This window comes from Leuresthes tenuis, unplaced genomic scaffold (assembly GCF_036924035.1).
Source record: "Leuresthes tenuis unplaced genomic scaffold, fLeuTen1.0.hap1 SCAF_19, whole genome shotgun sequence".
NCBI classification, from domain to species: domain Eukaryota; kingdom Metazoa; phylum Chordata; class Actinopteri; order Atheriniformes; family Atherinopsidae; genus Leuresthes; species Leuresthes tenuis.
This window is the reverse complement of record NW_027325373.1, coordinates 8,938,652-8,958,373: the sequence shown is the minus strand read 5'-3', so window position 1 is coordinate 8,958,373 and position 19,722 is coordinate 8,938,652. Positions and strand designations below refer to the sequence as shown.

Sequence of the window (19,722 nt, the reverse complement as noted above, 5' to 3'; positions counted from 1 at the left end):
GTCCAAGTTTTCAGTCTGATTGCATGGCCCAGCAAAGTAAATAAAGATTGTCTGCAAAGCATCATCATGATACAGCACTGGGCTGTCAGATTCTGATCAGATCTGTATGTAAACTAAGATATAATTACTCCTATGTCGAGCCAGTATAAGGCTCAGTTCTAATTTATTGACGAGATACTCCTTTTGAAATTCTGCCCTAAATGCGTGACTGGTCCAAATCCCTTCTGTGTGTTTTCACACTGAACACTCCAACACCACAGTTGCTGGCTTCTATTGCTACTATTTTTTTTTCTTTCCCAGATGGTGTGAAAGTCAAAAAATGTGCTGCTTTTCTGCACCACCTCGCCCTCATAAACAGCCAGTTTACAACTGTTTGGGGTAGTCGCTGACACGAGTACACACATGTCATCCAACACCATTAAAATTCAGAGCAGACCCACCACACATACACGCTGGGTGGGGAGGCAGGGCAGGCAGGGGCAAACCGTCTGCCAAACCTGGATTAAGTCCCAGATTTAAGTTTGAATGACACCTTTATGTCAGTGTTTTATTAAAAAAAAAGTTGTAGGATAATTGCTCCTGGATTAGAGATAATTTTGCTACTCCTGTTGTTCCAAGCTCTCCTGAAAAATTGCAAATAAAATGACCATTCATGGACTTTATTCCTTTTTGATGGTTAAAAGCAACAGCCAACAATAGCTTCAGCATGGTTGAAATATATTTGACATTTTTCACGCGATCAAAAAACAAGCAAATGACTTGTCTGCTTTCAGTGCGCTCAAGCAAACCTGTTGTTTTTCTTTCAGTGTCTTTTATCTTAGTTTCCCTCATATCGAGAGTCCCTGATAGTATCCAGATAAACTTTTTTCAGTAGAACAAGATGTCTGGAGCATCTGTAATGTGTCATCAGTACACCCCATCCCTCCTTAAAGAAGGATAAAGGGGAGATAAACCTGTCATCCCCTCTGAATAACTAACTGCCTGTTAAACTGTTGAGTGAAAAGCACCTAAATATATACATTTTTTTCTGCTCTCATATGGTCAGAGGCCTCAGTCTCTGTTCTTGACATATTTCATACAGCCCACACTTCTTTCTCAGTTGTCACAACAGCTTGCTCTGATTTATTGAAAGAGTTGAACTCCTCACCCCTGACCCCATTCAAACCCTGCAGTATTTCCTTATCCACCTGGAACAGGCTCTTTATGTGCCTGCCCAGAGGCTCAGCGTTCTTTTGGACCAAAAATACCTCACTCCTATATGAAAGGGGAAAAGGGAAGGAAAATTATATCTTTAGCTTGCGAGCAGCAGTGCATCTATTGATGATTTGGAATGAGAATTGTTAGAATTGTTATGAAGAAGCTGTCCCCTTTCATTTTGGGGATGAAACATAAAGTAGCAACGTGCTGCCCAGAAGGGATGTAGATATGAAAAGACAGAGGAACACATGACTTCTGTGATTTGTGGCTTCCACATTCTCCTTCTCTCTCTTGCTGGGCAGTTATTGAATACTTTTTTGTTTCACTGGACCAAGAAGTTTCCAGGCTGTCTGTATGGGTTATCTTAAGTGCTATTGGTCAGAGTGTGACCAATTTTACCAATTTACTATTGCAGAGCACTAGTTTGAGTTTTTAAGACCCAAATTAGCTTTATTTTGTTTATACATTCTCTTTAGGACAGTTAGACTGACGGTTCAAGAACTGTTACAGTTAAAAAGGCTTATATGAATGAGCAGATACATTTTTTAAAATCTGTAATTTTCTCTCATTTTGCATGTCACAAATATAACTTGTAAAATTCATTTTTCAATGAATTTTACTTTTTTATGCAAATTAGCAAATTTTTTTTAGATGATTTCTAATTATTATTTATATATATATAAAAACAAAGTTTTAGAATCAGAACAGCAGAATCATTTAAAAAGTTGTTTTGAAACTCCCTGATATCGTTGTAGGGTGAAGTCCATACTCATAAATCTCCACTATAGTAGCTGTTACAAGCACCAGCCCTGACCGCCTTATTTCTCTCTATGATCTGAAGTCTTTCACCCAGGGATTTGTTCATCTATCCCTCACAGGCTGATTTATAGAGCATTCTATCACAAAACGCACAGTGAAAATGTCTTTTATTTTCCTCTCTGATCACAGTATTTTCTGATTTATGGAATGAAAAACTGAGATCTAACATCCCCCTCTGAGAGGAAAAAAAATAATCCAATGTATCAACAAAATGATCCCATCATTTTTAATCTAGATACATTTTAATAAATTTGTTTAATACAGAGAGAAAAATGTAATTAACTTGATGCAGAAATTACAGTCCCAACTTTTGTAACTTCTGTTCGAGACACACAGATGGTCTTGTGGGAACGAGAGATTGCACTCATAAAAACCTAATATTCTGTTCTTGCTGAAGCTGTTTCAGAGACTCAACAGATGTAGAAAATGGCCATGTTTCGCTGAGATGCTGACATTTTTGTGGCAAGGAATAAGACTTAAAAAAAACAAGCACACAGCTCTACAGTATGTATGTACAATACACTCTTCTTGACTAGTTTATGAGGCATAGACTACAGAGCGACCGGGAATGAAACAGAGTGAGCGAATGGTTAATTGGCAAAGATAGTGGTGTGGTAGCAATACCTGACTGGAAAAAGAGAAAAAAAAATGACAGTGCGCTAAAGAGAGACGGACTGACAGCCCAAAGCAGAGCCTGTAGGAATTTACAAGACTCAATCCTGTGGATCTGCTCTTAGTTATAACTTCAACCTAAATCACTGATGATATGCAGGCCTCTTGGGACGACTACAAGATCTCTTGCAGATTACTCAAACTAAACAGGCACAAAATTGCACTCTCAGCCACATGTTTTAGATGGAAGCGCTGCGTGGAATGCTTTTTAAAGAGGGAGAGGGCATCCGACTCCCATTGGTATCCTTTTCCTGGACTGAGACTGAGAATGTTGAGCAGAGACTCGCAGCAGGATCTCAGGCTTATAGAGGTTTTTGTGTTATTTTAGAGGAGCCAGACCACAGTATGCAAACTGCAGGAATACATTTTGGTAGATATGAATTTCAAAGAAATATATGTATACATATATATGCACACACACACACACACACACACACATATATATATATATATATATATGTGTGTGTGTGTGTGTGTGTTCAGGACTCCAGCTGGCTATTAGTGGTCAGTCTTTATCCTTCTCGAGTACAGTGTAGATGATAGTCTTTGAACAGTTTTAGTTTTGTGGTCTTTTTCCTCAGAATAATCCTCATTTGTATCTTCAATATGCTCATATGGTCTTTAAAGGTCAGAGCAATCTTAAAAGCACACTTTTTGGCTTGTGACTTAACAAAGCTTTGCCTACAGATCATTGAATTATGTCTATGTATGGTTGCCAGCTAAAACAAATATTTAAACAGTTTTATTTGGGCGCAAAGATGTAGAATTATCCAGCAGACAAAGATAAGAAAAACATCTCAAAAGTTAATCATGATTTTATCTGGAAAAAAAATCTGTTGTTCTGCATTTCTATCCCATTAATCATCCTGCAACTGATCTGGTTTATCGTTTAACCCCTTGTATGTCCCTGATCTGCACAGGGAGACTGTGGATCTCTGGTCAAACAGACTCACAGGGTTGAATGATGATTGGCTGACCATTTTATATGTCTGAGATGCACCCACAGTTTTTTCTCCCTTTTTTCCTTCATGCAAATTTATTGATACCCATCTGGCATGAAGAGAGCATCAACACATGATGTAACACAAAAAGTCCAGTTACAGAATTGTAACTTTTCCTTTAAAAGATACAATTGTTTGTTTTGGAAGGGTTATTTTAGCTAAACTAAAAATGTGAAAAACATTTCCTAAATAGGAACATTTTGCAATTATATTACTCAGCAGATATATATATTGCTGTCATATCTGACAAAAAAAAAAAATGGGCTCTAAAAAAGATTTCACTGTGATGGTCTGATAGATGTATGTTTCCATCAGCTTATTAGTTTTATTGAGGATGCAGAGTCTGTTACATTGGGTGAATTTCAAAAGCTATACACCTATTAGTGCAGCCCACAACTGCAGTGGACCCCACAAAAACTGCTCAGGAAGGGCCAAAGCAACATGATAAAGAGTCTGAGGTATTCCTCTAGCCTCCAAACTCCCCTATTACCAATCTGATGGATCTGATGGCATCTGTTGGAAGCATACTCAGTTCACAAGACTCCAACCCACAGGGCCCAAAAGACCTTTTGCTAACATTGCAGTACCTGACACCCGAGGACAACCTTGGATACTGACCAGTTAGAGCTCTTTTATCAACATTAGAAGGACCTACTCAATGAAAGGCAACTGGGTATGATATGCAGCAGATTGATGTGTAGTTCAGTATGAGTAGTATTGTGACTTATGTTGAGTCTTACTGTTAAAAAGAGTTGAACAACTTGAAAGCTGATGCAAAAATCATTGAAGTTTTTGTACTGTGTGATAAAACAAAGTGTATACCATAGTAAGTCAAGGGGAATTCAGAATATTCAGACACCCCAGTAAACTTTTCAAAAAGTGCAGCTTTTAAAATTGGGGCAACACAAAAGGTAAGCCATTTGGCTCTAAACATCTTTGAAGAATTTGTTTAGACAGCAGCACCTATTAAAAACTTTTCTTGATTGCTTTTCTTGAATAGTTCCACTTCATGCTACTTACAAATGTTACTCCACTACGGCAGACAGGTGGGCAGCTACCAACCCAACTCTCTTAAACTGCTTATAAAACCTCCTTTTTAACTTGGTTTTATAGTAGCTGTATTTGTAAGGAAAACGAGGCATTCAGTGGCAGGAGCATTCAGAGCTGGCGGCGCTCGGGTTTGTTTTGTCAGAACTGCTCACTTTTAGAGAATTTTCTAACTTTGATCACTTTTTCATACGGCCACAGTGAATGAGGTGGTGGGAATTCAAGCGCTATAATTTCTTGGCCCAAAAGAGCAAAAGTGAGAACTGAGCTGAGGGAGAGTGTAGAGACTATTGCAGGCTGACAGATGTAATCCCTAACACGGCTCCAAAGTGCTGTGTGCCACCACAAATTTTGACTGAGGGTTTATTTAAAAAACAACCTCACACCACAGACCTCTTATGTGCCCTGTTTCTCATTTATTCTCAGCATAAATTTAAAGCTGCAGTTGCTTAGCACGATCTTGAGAAACCTCTCGCTGAGCCGTTTTGCACCCTAATGATAAACACAGCGGAACATTTTGCATGTAAAAGTGAAAAAAATGAAAATGTTGAATGCTCAATCTTTGTCTACAAGTGCACATATTGCTGCAGTTATACTGTCTGTGTATAGCTTGCTACACAAACTACCATGGCCATCAGTACTGTGACATTACCCCAATTATCATCCATATTAAAATTCCCATAGATGCTTTTTAGAGAACTTTAGTCTCACATATTTGAAACGATTTCACACCTAGAATTTTCTGATGGATTTTTTTTTTCTAACAGAGGTGTTTGTGTCTTGCTCTGCAGGCTCTTCAAACATTTGCATTTTTCAGGCGAGCTTTTGACAAAGATATTCAAAGCATTACAATGTTTGGACAACTTGCATCCCAAACTGAGATACCACTTCAAACTGCCTTGTTTTGAATAGTAGACTTTGCAGCATCAAGAGTCTTTCTAATCATCTCAGTATAGATTGTCCTTCAAAAACTGAAAGTCTTGTCCTAAACTATCACAGTCTGGCATCTGACGTCTTAACATCAGACAACATTCCCGTGTTGTTTTGCATTGCTTCTTCCTTTTGTCTCTAATCCTTTTATTTATTTACATGTAAAGTTCTTTCTGTCTCTTCCCTCTTTTCTGTCTGTCTTTCCTTCAACAAATGGTGATCAGCACCAACATTAAAGGAATGACCCATGAAACAGTCTGTTTCTCAACTATTGAACACTATGCCTGAGAAAACAAAAGGAGGGAGATGCCATTCAGGTTAGTTGAGATGTGAGCATTCTTTGGACTGACTTAAGATCGGCTTATTTCATGGAATAGTCGGATACATTGTTAAGCTTGGGTTGTGTGATCAGTCCTGCTTGTCTTTTCTGTTCTCACAGCCATTTTATTTTTTTTGTCACAGCTTTTTACTATTGCTGGCATTTTTTATTAAAACCATGTCACGGAGGACTTAAAAACAATTGCAAAGTGCCACGATTGTGGGATAAGTTCAGGTCTTCTAAAACAATATATATAGATGTGTAATTGGGCTCAGGCAGTGGTTTTAACCTCAAGCAGAAATTTTCTCTGTTTTTGATTTCCTCTAAAAAAGGAGTTTTTTATTTTACTTCTTTCTTTTTCAGAAATAAAGAATAAATCGAATGTTTTCTCTTTTCTTGGGACCAAAGCTGAATTCTCATTTAACCAAACATATCTTGGCTTTGGCTGCTGACTTCATACCCTTTGCTATTATTAACATCAAAGTGACAATATACATTTGCAAGTTACATCATCCCGAACTGATTCATTCCAAAAGCATTCGCTTTCAAAAAGGTTTTCCATGGCCCGTCCAGTGGTCAAGAATCTTGGTGCCTGTAGGGATATACAAATATTAACATTAAGAAAAGACTCAAGACCACAAGTTGGTTACTGTGCATGAATTGGAAGATTCACTTAAATAAAACAACACTGACTGCTGCTTTGCAGTAAGTTAATTGTGGTTAATGTCTCTATATTAAGCACTTCATGTCTCTTTAATGCGTTCTCGTGTTGTCTCTTGCAACGTGTCTCTTAGGCTGGATGTCTGTTGATGCAGCAGTTTGGTCCAGTCAAAAATATCCCAATCTGTATCTGATGGACTTTTTGCACAGACATTTATGGTATCAAAAGGATAAATGTCACGGAAATTATGTAACTTTAGGCAGTTTAGACATTTTAGATTAAATACTGTGGAGCCGCTATGACGTTTGCGACCTAAACATGTGGTAAACTATCATGTTAGCCACCTCAGCAGGATAGACTTGCCCTGTGGTTAACAGAATGTTAACAGCAACAACTGACACAGGGAGTCATAGTGGCTATCAGCTTGCTACAAACCATTAGAAAATATTGAAAAATCACTAGAACACAGGGTTTTCCTGTCAATTTGAACTGTATTAGCTTCAGTCTAGCGTAATCGCTTTTTTCTCTCCATCATTAGAAGGATTTGCCAAGGGTGACACACACTTTATTCCTTCTTTTGTCAGACTGTCTCGTCACCCATCTTTTTCCATCACCCTTTTTAGCTTGCTTCTCTGTGAAGGCGAATGTTGCCAAAGTTGGTTGTGTCTTTCCCTGCGGGTACTGCTGCCATTGCTCCCGTCTGTCTTTCAAATCCAAACTCATGCACGTGCATTTGCTTTGTAAAACAGCCAATAGAGACATCTCTGCCTGACTAGACCTGTGATTGGACACACACCCATCACAATGGGAACATTTCTGCAGGCTGAAACAGCCCGCAGGAGCTATGGTTGTGTAGTTGTCTTGTCAGGCCACTTGGATAACAAATTGCCAAAGGGTCACTTCTGATTTATTTTCCAATTTAAACAAAAATGTTTCCGCCTGCTACAGCTTTAACCAGGGGTAAGAAAAATTGCTATGCAAGCAGAGTCTGTATTTCCAGACACTTGATACCTGTGTTAACATAGAGCTGGCATTGTTTGAACAACACTAGGAAGACAGTGTGATTTTCTTTCTTTTTTTCATGCCTGTGGATAACCATTCATTTTCATGTCACTTTTCTTTGACACAACTGTCACTTTTATGAATGGCTGAGCTTCTTAGACAGCTGAAGACACTGAAGTTTTCCTTGACTGTTAGCCGTGGGTGGTGTGATTTTCCAGTAGAATCTTTTACTGTTTGACACATACCAATCTCCTAGAAGTGTCAGATTATGAAATTCAGTCTCTGGTTTCATTGTAAACCATATAGCTTTGCTCTCTTTTTTTTTTCTTTTTAGCTCTCTTTATGTTTAAGTGTACTGTGATTTATTCACAACCAATCCTCCTAAAACCCCTGTAGTCTCAAATGTCCACAAAATAGCAGAAAGACAAAAAAAAAAGGAAAGGCAGCTATAAGATGACACCTTACTACCATGTTTTTCAATAAAAGGCTTCACTCTGTGCATGGTAGTGGTGATTATGGGCTGCTGAGGACACGTGTGTACACAAACAGCAAGAAAAGGTTGAATGGAGCAGAAGGGCCTCAGTGCTGAATATATTGCGTTTGTTTATCCAACATGCTGTAATGTTATGAGAACTGCAGCTTTGGCCCTGGTTACAAGCCGTAAAGTAAATACTGAAGAGTATGGAAAGGGAGCAGTGTTTAAGGCTTACCATATGTTGTAATAACTTGAGCTGCTGATTGTGGAGACTTGATGTCTTCTTAAGGACAAATACGTCTGAGGTTCTCATCTGGTGTTCCTCTGTGTACAAGTGTGAACAGCGTGCTCAAAGTTTGTTCAAGTTATGGACAAATGTCTCTCAGAAAAGATGTTGTCACTGTTTACATAAATGGGATTGTTGTGTATGTTGTGTATGTTGTTGGGCAACATAGTTTATCTTAAGGTTTGAATAGGTTTAGATGAAAAAAAACAAAACAAACATAGACAAAGACTGCAATCTGCAACGAGAGAAACATTTTGGAAATAAATCATTTTTACGTTTGAAAAAATAGCTAAGTAACAACCACCGACTTCACTTGTTTGCTCCTGACATAATTATGCCAGCCACTAGAGGGCATTGTTGTTCGAATGTGACCACATTTGGTTTGACTGAGTGATGTTGTCAGTTTTCACACTAGAAACAATCTGAAATCAAGGCATGTGAAATTTGTATGTACTGAGAACACAATGGTTTGTTAAATGGGACCCAATTACTCATTTCACTGAACAAAAAAAGTCAGTCTAAGGAAATCATTTAGGTTTTCTTTTTTTTATCAAAACATGAGAGGGTCAGCCTCAAGTTCGCAAACAGATTCATCTAAAACAGATGCTAGCTCACCATGCACCAGTTGTATTTTCTTGCTTGAAATCCTTTCCTCCAGCTGAAATTTCTCACCTACATGCAGAACAATCGACATGTTCTGTTTTTAGCTGAAAGAGTAAACGCAACAGACTTCATGCACTCCCATAAATGGAACCCATTTACATTTGTTGTTAAGATGTGTCTTGGATGATCCAACTGCACATGGACAGCTCTCACCACAGGTGTGAACAAACTCAGGGCAGATTGAGGATGCATTCAGATTCTATCCCTGGAACACCTCCAATAGTTGTAGGTGTCCAACAATTGGAGGTGTTCCAGGACCCTAAATGTGCACATGGTGATGTTGTGGTCTTTCCAACTAAATCAATGACCTAAAAGTCAATTGATGCTAATAACATCAGCTACATTTGTAATGCATTATGCTAACACCAAGGATTTTTTTTTGCTGTTTTTTTACATAGATTTAAATGATTTTAGATGGTCTCATTTGAACTAAAATTGCATTATTGCAACAGCCTGCATGGAAACTTAATCCCTTTGGCCTGATTGGATTAGGGCTAAAACCAGAGTTAGGCAAGGTATTATGGAATGGTCTTTCTTTTTACTATTTTGACTTTAAAGTTTGAAAGATACCCTATGAGAACAAGTAAGACTTTTTTTTAACTTTCAGATGAACAGTATTTGAATGTGATGTCCCTTTGAAGTAGTGGGGTGTTATATAAGATCTTTAGTATTTTTTGTTTCATTCATCTTAACTATGCACATAAGATGAATCACTGGCCTCTGGTATCCCGTGCTTGCTTCCAAATAACACACCATTATCTCCTCCCTTCAACTTCTTTGCTGTACTGGGATGCCCCTATTTTTCCCAGTGAACTTGATCCAAGTAGCAACAGCTGCAAAATACTTTGGCTAAGAAAATGATTAGCCTCTGTGTGGTTATACTACAAGGGTTAATTAGGGCTTTGAAAAGGAATTTTAAATTTTTTTTTACCAGTGTTTACTGTCTTTAATTTCATTCATTTTTAGATGCTGTCAATAACTGCTATAAAAGCTGTCACATCATAGAAGAGTAAACTTAATAATAAAGTCTTTATGAGCATGACATGAGCTGATCTGTGACCCTCTTACTCAGTGGTCCATTCATGTACAAATATTGCAGCTTGAAGGGAGTTCAGTGTGAATAAAAGCTTTCAGGTCTGTCCCAACTCTTTATCGCTACCATCTCCCCTCTCTCAGTGCTACTTAAAAGGACATACAGTGAACATATTGTGCATTGATGTATATGTTTTTGGCCAGTTTCATAGATTTAAAATGTATGAAATTGGCTTATAAAAATAATCAGTGGAAATATATGTCAGATGTCACACATTACTCCAGATGTGTACCTCTAGAACCATCGGTTAGGCTGGAACATGAGCTGCAGGTCTGTTTCCAGTGGGAGTCCTTTAAATAAATATGTTTAGTACAGTTTATGTTGTTGAACCTTATGCAATACTGGATGGAAAAATGGATGAGTTGATGTGTCTAACAAAGCCATGCAATGAAAACCAGTGAAACCAGCATGACACAGTCTCAGACACAGTTACTATTGGATAGAAAGTCAATTGGGAGCAAGATGCACAGTGAAAGATCCAAATAAAAGCTGGTTTATTGTTATATGATCCCCAGATTGAAAAAAAAAATTACTTTTTTTTTCTTTAGGTGAAAAGGACAATGGGTGTTTAATTTTTCACACCATTAAGTCACTTCAGTGTTTTGTGATCTCAGCTCAGAATCTGAAAGCACCATCTCATATAAAACATCATCAGTTCTTTCCAGTTTTAGCCAAGAAGAAACTGGAATATGCAGGATGGAAAAATCAACACTCTGAGCCTAATTTCAAGAAAATGTAGACCTTCTGAATCATACTTTTCTGCCCCCATCCTCTGCGTGCCTCCAAGGCATCAATCATTTCTAATTATGTTTACACTTTGTTATTGTTTGATTCTTTGTTACACACAGGCACATTGATTTCTGTGTGAAATGTGTTCTTTTTAAGCAGAGTAGTTGTGAGTAGAATTGGTCTTCCTTTGAAATGACTGCAGCATGGTACTTAGTTTAAAGCTAAACAAAATTTAGTTTACAAGCGCTTAAAAAAATTTTCTCTACAAATTAGAAAAAGATGTAACTGTTTATAGTTGTTGTATACTGACCACTACCTTTGATGTAATTTTATACAGTGTTACTTAAGGATATCCCAAGGTTAAACGCGTCTTTGGAAAAAAAACCTGAATCCTTTGAAGATTATGCGAAAACCATCGCTTTTTGGTTTTCACTTTTGAGATTTTCATCATTTTGCCTCCATAGTGTATCCTCTTTTAGACAAAAAAATTGACAAAACACACATTTATCACCGGAAACCTGATTATTAGAAAATTTTACCACTTTTAGAACAATGAATATTGCATTTTTTATGGCTGTTTATTTATGGAGCAATACATAGGGATATCCAAAAATTCCATCCATATACATTGCATTTTAACACACAAACATAATTTTTTCATACACATAGTGTCCAGTTTATGTGAAATCTTCACCCTATACAAAAGCTCATCAAAGGTTTCTGAAAGCACAAATTATCACTTTTTATCCCATACTTCTCACAAAAAGACAGTTTTTAATCTCAATAATAAAGTAGCACTCCCATTTTCAGCTCTTCAAACACACACTTGCTTCCCCAAAATGCATTGGCCTTCAGGACATGAAAAGAAGTTGGCTTACCTCCATAGCATTTGCATGCATGTGTGCGATTGCGTGTGCATGTGTGTGTATGCATTTGTGTCCCTTTGAAGTTTTGTAGTCCGCCCACCTCTCTGTGGACCTACATTGTGCTGAACAGCTCCATTTGTCCCACCTTAATCCCCTGACGTAAACTTGCATAAATCAAGCAGACTTGTTTCCAAACTGGAAAACGGTGCCTTTCTGCTTCGTTCTGGTTTCCACCTTTCAGAGAGAGTTTGATGTCAGCTTGTAGATCAATACTGCTTAAGGCAATCGTCTCTCCTCTTAAAATAAGAATCTAAATAGTTTGAATTTGGTCAATTCAATCTGATATCCAATTTTATTCAATTTTATTTCAGCACACCAAAAAATGACCAAGATATACAAAAGGCTGAACCAAAAAAAAAAAATGAATGGGATAAAAAAGTGACTGACTGATTTACCAAAACATGTGAGGTCAGAGATGAGAGTTAGAAAACAACTGAATAAATTCACAAAGATGGATAGTTTAAAAAAAAAAAAGTTGCTTCACTGTGGCACATCAAATACTTATTTTGCACTTTTCCAAGGTTCCTTCATAGACCATTTTCAATGTCTATTGCACCCTCTGACATTGTTTCAGCCAGCATTTTTTTCATGTTATGGGGCAGCATCATGGCACCCAAAGTGCATCTAGGCTAACCTCTCTCTATCGATGGCTCTGGGCCAGATTAAAGTGCTGGGGCTCATTGTTTACACAGCTCTGTGGTGCCATGGCTGAGCAGGCCCGAACAATGGGTCCCTGCACCCTTTTGTCAGAGTGAGAGGAAGAATGGAGACCTCTTGACATGGCAACCTGAAGCCTCAATGCCCCCACTTCACCTAGCTGAGAGGGTCACATCGAGAGGGGAAGTTAGAGATAAGTAAAGAGGAGAATGGAGAGATCAAAATTAAAGGGGAAGAGATGACGTATAATATGAGGGGGGTGGATGGATGGATGGAGAATAATCAAGGATGGAGGAAGAGAGATAAAAAGATTTAGAGAAATTAAACTAAGGGATATTGCATCAAAAGTTAGAGGAAAAGGACAGACTAGAAGCTGCAATGACGTGGAAAAGAGTTGCAGAGGAACAGGCTTAGAAATATAAATCATGGTGAGAGTAAGTATGTCTGATGACAAGAATAGGAGCATAAATAACACTTAATTACACACTGGCCCTAATCGCCCGTATCACATTTGTTTTTCACCTCATTAGGATGAGGCAGTTCTGGAATGATGTCAAATGATTGAGTTGTTTCATGCATTTAATTCTGTCAACTTAAAGAAATTGTTGGACTAGCCATTGCTAAACAGCCTCCTGGCTGTAGCTTTATAGTGTAACAAATTATTTTTGTTAAGAAAACAAGTGAGCACAACAACCAAATATTCCCTTACTTCCTTTAAATATTAATACATTCAATTTTGTTCTGCATCTCCAATTTTTCCTTCAAGTAAAGCATGAGCCAGTCACAGTTGAGTTCAAACAATACTGCTATCATGTGATATCGTGGCACTTCCCGTGTGTTTGCATATCCAGTGTAGCTCATGATAGCAAACTATGTGGAATGAAGTCCCATGTCTGATTTTAATGTTTGTGAGTTGGTCATTGTAAGCTAATTGCTAGAGAACAACAAAAAATTGCATGTAAAAGATCAACATTACCTTTCAAAAATTGAAACCATTTTTTAATTTTTTTTTGGTTGCAGGTCACTTTCTCGGCAATAACACAGTTATTGATGTGCTTCATCGCCAGGGATACGAGGTGGCACACACCCCGGCCGGGCAGCCCATAAAGAGGTAATGACACTGCTAATATGTCTTAAAATGCTCATATTATCATCATGTAGGGACAGATTTAAAGTTATGATGTGTTGCATTTAGAGAGGATCTTCTGGCAAAAATGGAACTTAAAATTCCTATGCTTTTTATTGTTCTTGTTATACCTTAAAACAAGACATCTATAGGTTTTCCTCAACACCAAAATCGAGTGCTTAAAGCCAATTAAAGCATTTCCTATATTAGGTTATAGCGAGTTCATTTCTGATAATGATCACTGGACCCCACACAGTGGAACAGAGAGTAAGCTTCTAGCCGACAGTTTAAAAAAAAAGGAAAAAAAAGAAAAGAAAATGCTCTGTCTTAATGCTCCCTTTTAGTCGTTACAGTTGGTAGATATGTGTTTCTGTAAAGAAAATGTGTCAATTTGTGTTGCTCCGACCACAACAACCCTTAATGAAAATCAGTGTGTTCATCTGGGTGATACATTCCCATCGGTTGTGAGCTGGAGCCAATGAAAATCCACGACTTGTTGTCATTTGACGTGGGACAGATTGCCGAACTAAACGCTTCACATCAAATCCAAGAGCCAGATGTTAGCAGGGTTTTTTTGACCATTGTAAAAAAAGTGCTTGCCACACTTGGAAGAGGAGCATGAGGTGGGATGTCACCACAGTTATACAAACTTGATAGACTGGATTTTGTGACAAATATAAATTAAGCAAAATCTCAACAGTATATGAAATCCTCCTCAAATCAAAATGATTGATTTTTACTATCATACAACAATGAACTTATTTTTTTGTGTTTAGTAAGTTAACAACAGGTGAAAAATTAAAAGATGAAAAAAAATCCCACAAAATTCCAACATCCTAAAAATATTTCCCTTTTTAAAATGATGCGTTACTACATGAATGATCCTCTTTGAAAAATGTTAAGCCTCCGTTTCTGACTCTTTAAGGTACAGTAGGTTATCTTATGTTTACATTTTTCAGTTTTAACAAAATAATTCTCCACGATGCATCTCATTCTTCTGGGTTTTTGCATGTGTGTGACTGCTTCCACTTCTTAGATTGTGATGCTGATAAGTCTGACAAATTCCCCACCGGCCACCAATGAAGCAGTGTTGAAAAGGCCAACCTAAGTAGAGCTCATACCTCCCGCTGCATAGCTTGTAGTGCACTCAGTCTACCATGGCACGCTGCGGGTGGCTATCTCACTTTGAATCTGTGTTCTTGCTCCTCTGTGTGAGTCAATGAATGAGCGAATCTACTTTCGCACACAATCCCTGTTTAATATGGGATAATGAGTCTCAGATGAACCGAGATCTGACCCTTTCATACCTGATTTTGGCCTGAGTTTACAACTGAATGTTTAATTATACGAAAACTTTCTCCCCAAAAATATGCTTATATTAAAGGGCTTTATGGAAATGACTCATACAGTTACAAAAAATACATCTTCCCCTTTTATTTTCCCTTCAAAACCTTTTTATCATCTTGTGATGTGTTCCCTCCAGGAGATCATCTTCTAGAACTGCTTTGCCACCTTCAGAGGACCACCAAGATTATTCCCTGCCACTGGAGCCTTTTCTGCATGAGCTCCCCTACAACGAGGAAGATCAGGGGCATCCCCTGGAGGAAGATTTGTTACCCCACATGCTTCTTCCACCAGATAGCTTTGAGCTACTGGAGAAAGCAGACAGGAAAATGCTAAAGAAAAAGAGGCGCAACAAGCAGAAGAAACAACGAAACCGGCATTTTAATGACCTCTGGGTTCGCATTGAGGAGAGGTAAGAGCACCACTTTAGGGGTAGCGAAAATTGACTATAAAAAAAGGATACAAGAGTACAATAATAAAAGCTCTGAGAAGAAGGTTAGAGAGAATGTGAAAGGGAGGAGGGGGAAAAAGGAAATGTGTACCGTTGACTTGTCTATAGAATAAAACTGACACTTCCTGGTGCAATGCTGCAGGCTCAATGAGCCACCGTATCACATCACCATACTCATCCTGCTGTTGCAAAACATACACATTAACTCTGCAATGTGGTATAAGTGCAGACTAGTTCCTGGCTGGTATAAGTGTTGGAAATAGCAACCTGATAAATCCTGATAAGAACCCAGCTTTGGTGTCACAGTAGCTCTAGGCAGGGACTAACCAGACAACAAGACAAGCTCACGTTTCAGACAAAAAAGAGAAAAGACTCTTCTGCACAAGGTGCACAGTATCGAAATTCCCCCTCAATGTTTTGTAACATTATGTTTTTATGATATTTATCCACGTAAGTAAGCAAAATTGACCGAACAGTTATGACTCCACCTTCCCGTTCGCTAGAGTCGGTTACGAAAGCTACTTGTCTTTTTCAGAGTTTTAGGCCATCCCAGCGTGCATTACTCTATCAGAAGGTCAATGCATATAGTCCACATGCATAGGCAAATTTAGAGTTTCCAGTTTCAACTGACTCACACAAAGTTGGATTGTGGGAGGAAATCGGGGCAGCTGAAGGAGAAGAAAATGAGAAAAGCATGCAAGCCTAACACAAAAAGCCCTTGTTGCTGTGAGGGGAAGACTCATTCTGTATATTCTCATTGAATCTTTAGAGAAATTAATCAACTGAACAAAAATTATGCCGCAATCTAAACATTTCAATTTTGTTCCCATTCCCAAAACTGGAAATGGAAATGGAAAATTCCTTCTTAGTCAAGAATAAATTAATCTATCTATGCACCATTTTTTTCCCTTTTCATGTTTTAGCTGAAGTCAGACCACAGAGGCTCATAGTGACCAGCAAACATAAAACATTGTACAGAAGGGGCCCTGGATCATTTATATTGGAACACAAAGTAAGCAGAATAAACTAAAAGAGGAAATCTGAAAGAGGAGAAAATATGGTCTTATATTTCATGTTTCATTAGTCTAAGCTATTGTCTGCTCCTTGATAGCTGTGTTGTTATATTCAAGGGTCATTTTTACCTCAGATGAACCACGTGTTTTTCCATATACAGTGTGCACGATTCCAAATTAGTTATGGAAAGACAAATCCATCCAAGTAGAGTCTGTTCTCCAAGGGAACAGAGGAGGTTTGTGAACGTTTGTGTACATTATGTCTGTAGAAATGTTTTCTCTCTTTCTGCGAGACCCCGCATTTCGAATGGAAAGGAAACAGACTGCTTGTGTGTGCGTGCTGCAAAGTGTACTTGCTGCAGGACTTTGTATATTTTAAAGTCTGAAAAGGGGGCCAAGAAGGAAGGCAAGGAAGTCCAAATGACAGAAATTACTGTAGTGTCACTGCTCTCTGGTGCGTGTGATGCGTGGCCACACACTGATGTGCCACACCTGCTGTCTTCAACCTAAATAAACTTGACTCAAAACAAACTTAAAAAGCATCCTTTGCATAGTTAAAAACTCACTTCAGCTGAGTGTTCAGCCTGTTTTAGTCTGACATAATCTTCCATTTAGCACTGAATAATTAAAGCTACAGGGTGTGAGGGCTTAGGCTAAGACCAGTCAATTGGAAAAGATCTGTTACAACAGCTGAGGTCATTTTAGAAACTGAGGAAAAGCTGCAACTGTCTTAAAAGTTTTTCATTTGTTAGAAAGTGTCTGAAATTTCTGAGACAAAAAAAACAAAACACATTTTCACAAAATATTGTTTTCATCCACCATTTTCATTGACAGTGAAAATCTGAAATAGGTTTGGGTGACCTTAAATATTATAAAGATGGGGAATTTCAACTAATTAGTCTCTTCTGCTCTTGTCTTCTCTCCACAGTTCTATGGTGCCGTCCCCACCCCCCCCTTTGGTTCGCATCATCAACGGTTACATCACAGTGCAGCCACCTGACAGAATCCGCAGCCACCACAACAATCATAACATATCGTCTGCTTCAGCCACCTCTTCATCCTCACTGGTTTTACTTATCCTCATCTGCACTGTGCTAACAGTGATCCTGCAGATATGGACTGTGACTCTCTAGCAGGACACTAGTTGGAGCTATTAGATAAAAGTCAGCCTTTATGAGTTTAAACTTAAACATTTGATGGTTTAACGTGAATAGATATGAGGTCTGATTGAGACTTAGAGGAGGCAGCAAAACACATGGAAAAAAAGTTGTAAGATGAGCTTTTACACGTAGTTGTTGGCTAAAAGGTGACATGGTTGGTGGGCTAGAAAAAGCTTGTGCTTTTGGAATTGAGTCAAATCATGTTAAAAAAAAGCATGTTTCTTACTAACTGAGTCCACAATGAGCATGCAAATACATATGATGTGATTTTATTGGAACGAAGAGAGTTTACGCAGAACATGGCAGGAAAGAAAACTGAAAGAACAAAAAGGAAGTGTTTTGGGACTTTTTACAGACATTGCAAGACCTGTCAGCTCCCTGATGGATAACAGGGTCACAGTCGACTCTTACTATTCAAAATTCAGTGCCTCCAACAATTAGAGATCTCGCCAAAGTGATTGTTCAGGGAAGGAGAACAAGAATATCATTTAAAGCCATGCTGAATATCAAACACCTTTCATCAGCACAACTGGAACCATATGTGTTTTGTATATGTGTGTGCAAGTTAGCGTTTGTTGTATGTAAAAACTGTGTGGGACAGTCTATCAGCTCTTATACCCCTTTCACTTGCAAACAGAAGCGTTCCTCTTCGGACCTTAATTTATTCTTCCGTTTTAGAAGAATGTACTTAATGTTGCATAAAACATTCTGTGGGGGTAAATTGTACATAATGTTTCTTGAAAATTTATAGATGTATTTTAGAATGATAAGAAAAAAGAAAATTTTTAAAAGTATTGTTGTTTATAAAAATATATAAATAGATATGCAGTATATTTTGGACAGAATATCAGGAACTAACCACCATAGTCTATGCCATGTGTCTCACTGAAATGAAAGTTTCAAAAGAGACAGATGATTGTGTTGTGCTTTATGTATCAGTGTTATCACCTGCTTTGATATATACGTTTGCTGAAATAATTGACATGGATCATTTGTTTAATTTATTTAACTTCTGTAGTTTTGGTGTAAATCACATGAAACTTTCCCTATGACTTTTTATAAATATTTTTGTCACTACAAAGTTCGAACGTGTTCTTTTTGGGTTTCTTTTCAATGGTTTTGGTGTTCGTAATAATGATAATGCAGTAAAAAAAATGAACACAGCTAGACAGCATACATCATAGTGCTTTTGTTTTTATTGGTTAGGGTTACACTTGACTTATGGTAGAAGTTGATTGTAAGAGTATTTAGAAACAATAAAATATTTCTGTAGATTAACATTTGATTTTATAGTTTGTTTTTGGATGTAGATCATATCAGTGTGTGCCCAGAAATTCATGTCTGTGCCCATGAATTGATAACAAAAGAAAAATAAAGTTCAGCAGGTTTGTAAAATAAGATTTCAAAATCTTAAAAAGATTAGCAGGAGCCTGTTATCTGAGCCACAGAAGGTGCTGATTAACAGCTGTCACAACCACACCGAGTGGGAAAACAGAAGTGAGTTCATATTTTCATCGCTCTACAGCTGTGGGTTGACTATGAAAAGACAGCAACTTAGACCTTTTTCACACATGAGATGGGTAAAAAAAGTAAAATAAAAATAAATCAATTTTCTTAAAATTAAACTTTATTAATCAGCAGTGCACACAAAGTGAGGTTGGCATCACAAGTTAGTTTGTAGGACACCTTGTTGTATTATCACTTAGTTTGCGATTTTCTTTGCATGTACAGATCCTAAATTACCCTTCACTACGACTCATAATTATGTCCTGTAAAGTACCATCCTTACAAGCAACCTTAGGGATATACGACTTGTATGAGCATTTCTACATCAGCGGTGAAGACATTGTCGAATCTGTCATTTAACGATCCACCAAATCCACATAAGTGGTGGTTGGGCTAGTGCAGCTAAATGCTGTGCTTTCACCATGCTCATAACAACATATCATATTGTCATAAGAATAAATTTTATGCAAACAAATGCTGAGCAGTGTATTAAAACATCGGTGTGAATATTGATATAAGGTCAAACAGAAGGAAGCATCTTCAGCTCAAGTTAACTTTTCTCGAATTCAATTTCAGTTTGTACTGTGCTGTTTGTATATTTAATATTGTGACCTTTCATATTCCTTACAAAAAAGCTGATCATGA

At 37.8% G+C, this 19,722-nt stretch overlaps 1 protein-coding gene across 1 annotated transcript in view; it reads left to right on the top strand.

Moving 5' to 3' along the window:
• trabd2a (TraB domain containing 2A) overlaps positions 1–18,643 on the top strand; it is a 58,996-nt gene extending 40,353 nt beyond the window's left edge. Inside the window, exons 5-7 of the mRNA XM_072372080.1 lie at positions 13,498–13,588; positions 15,087–15,359; positions 17,340–18,643. Coding sequence (XP_072228181.1) covers positions 13,498–13,588; positions 15,087–15,359; positions 17,340–17,544 — 569 coding nt within the window. The 3' untranslated portion in view covers positions 17,545–18,643. The remainder of the gene's footprint in view (positions 1–13,497; positions 13,589–15,086; positions 15,360–17,339) is intronic.
• The last annotated feature ends 1,079 nt before the right edge of the window (positions 18,644–19,722 follow it).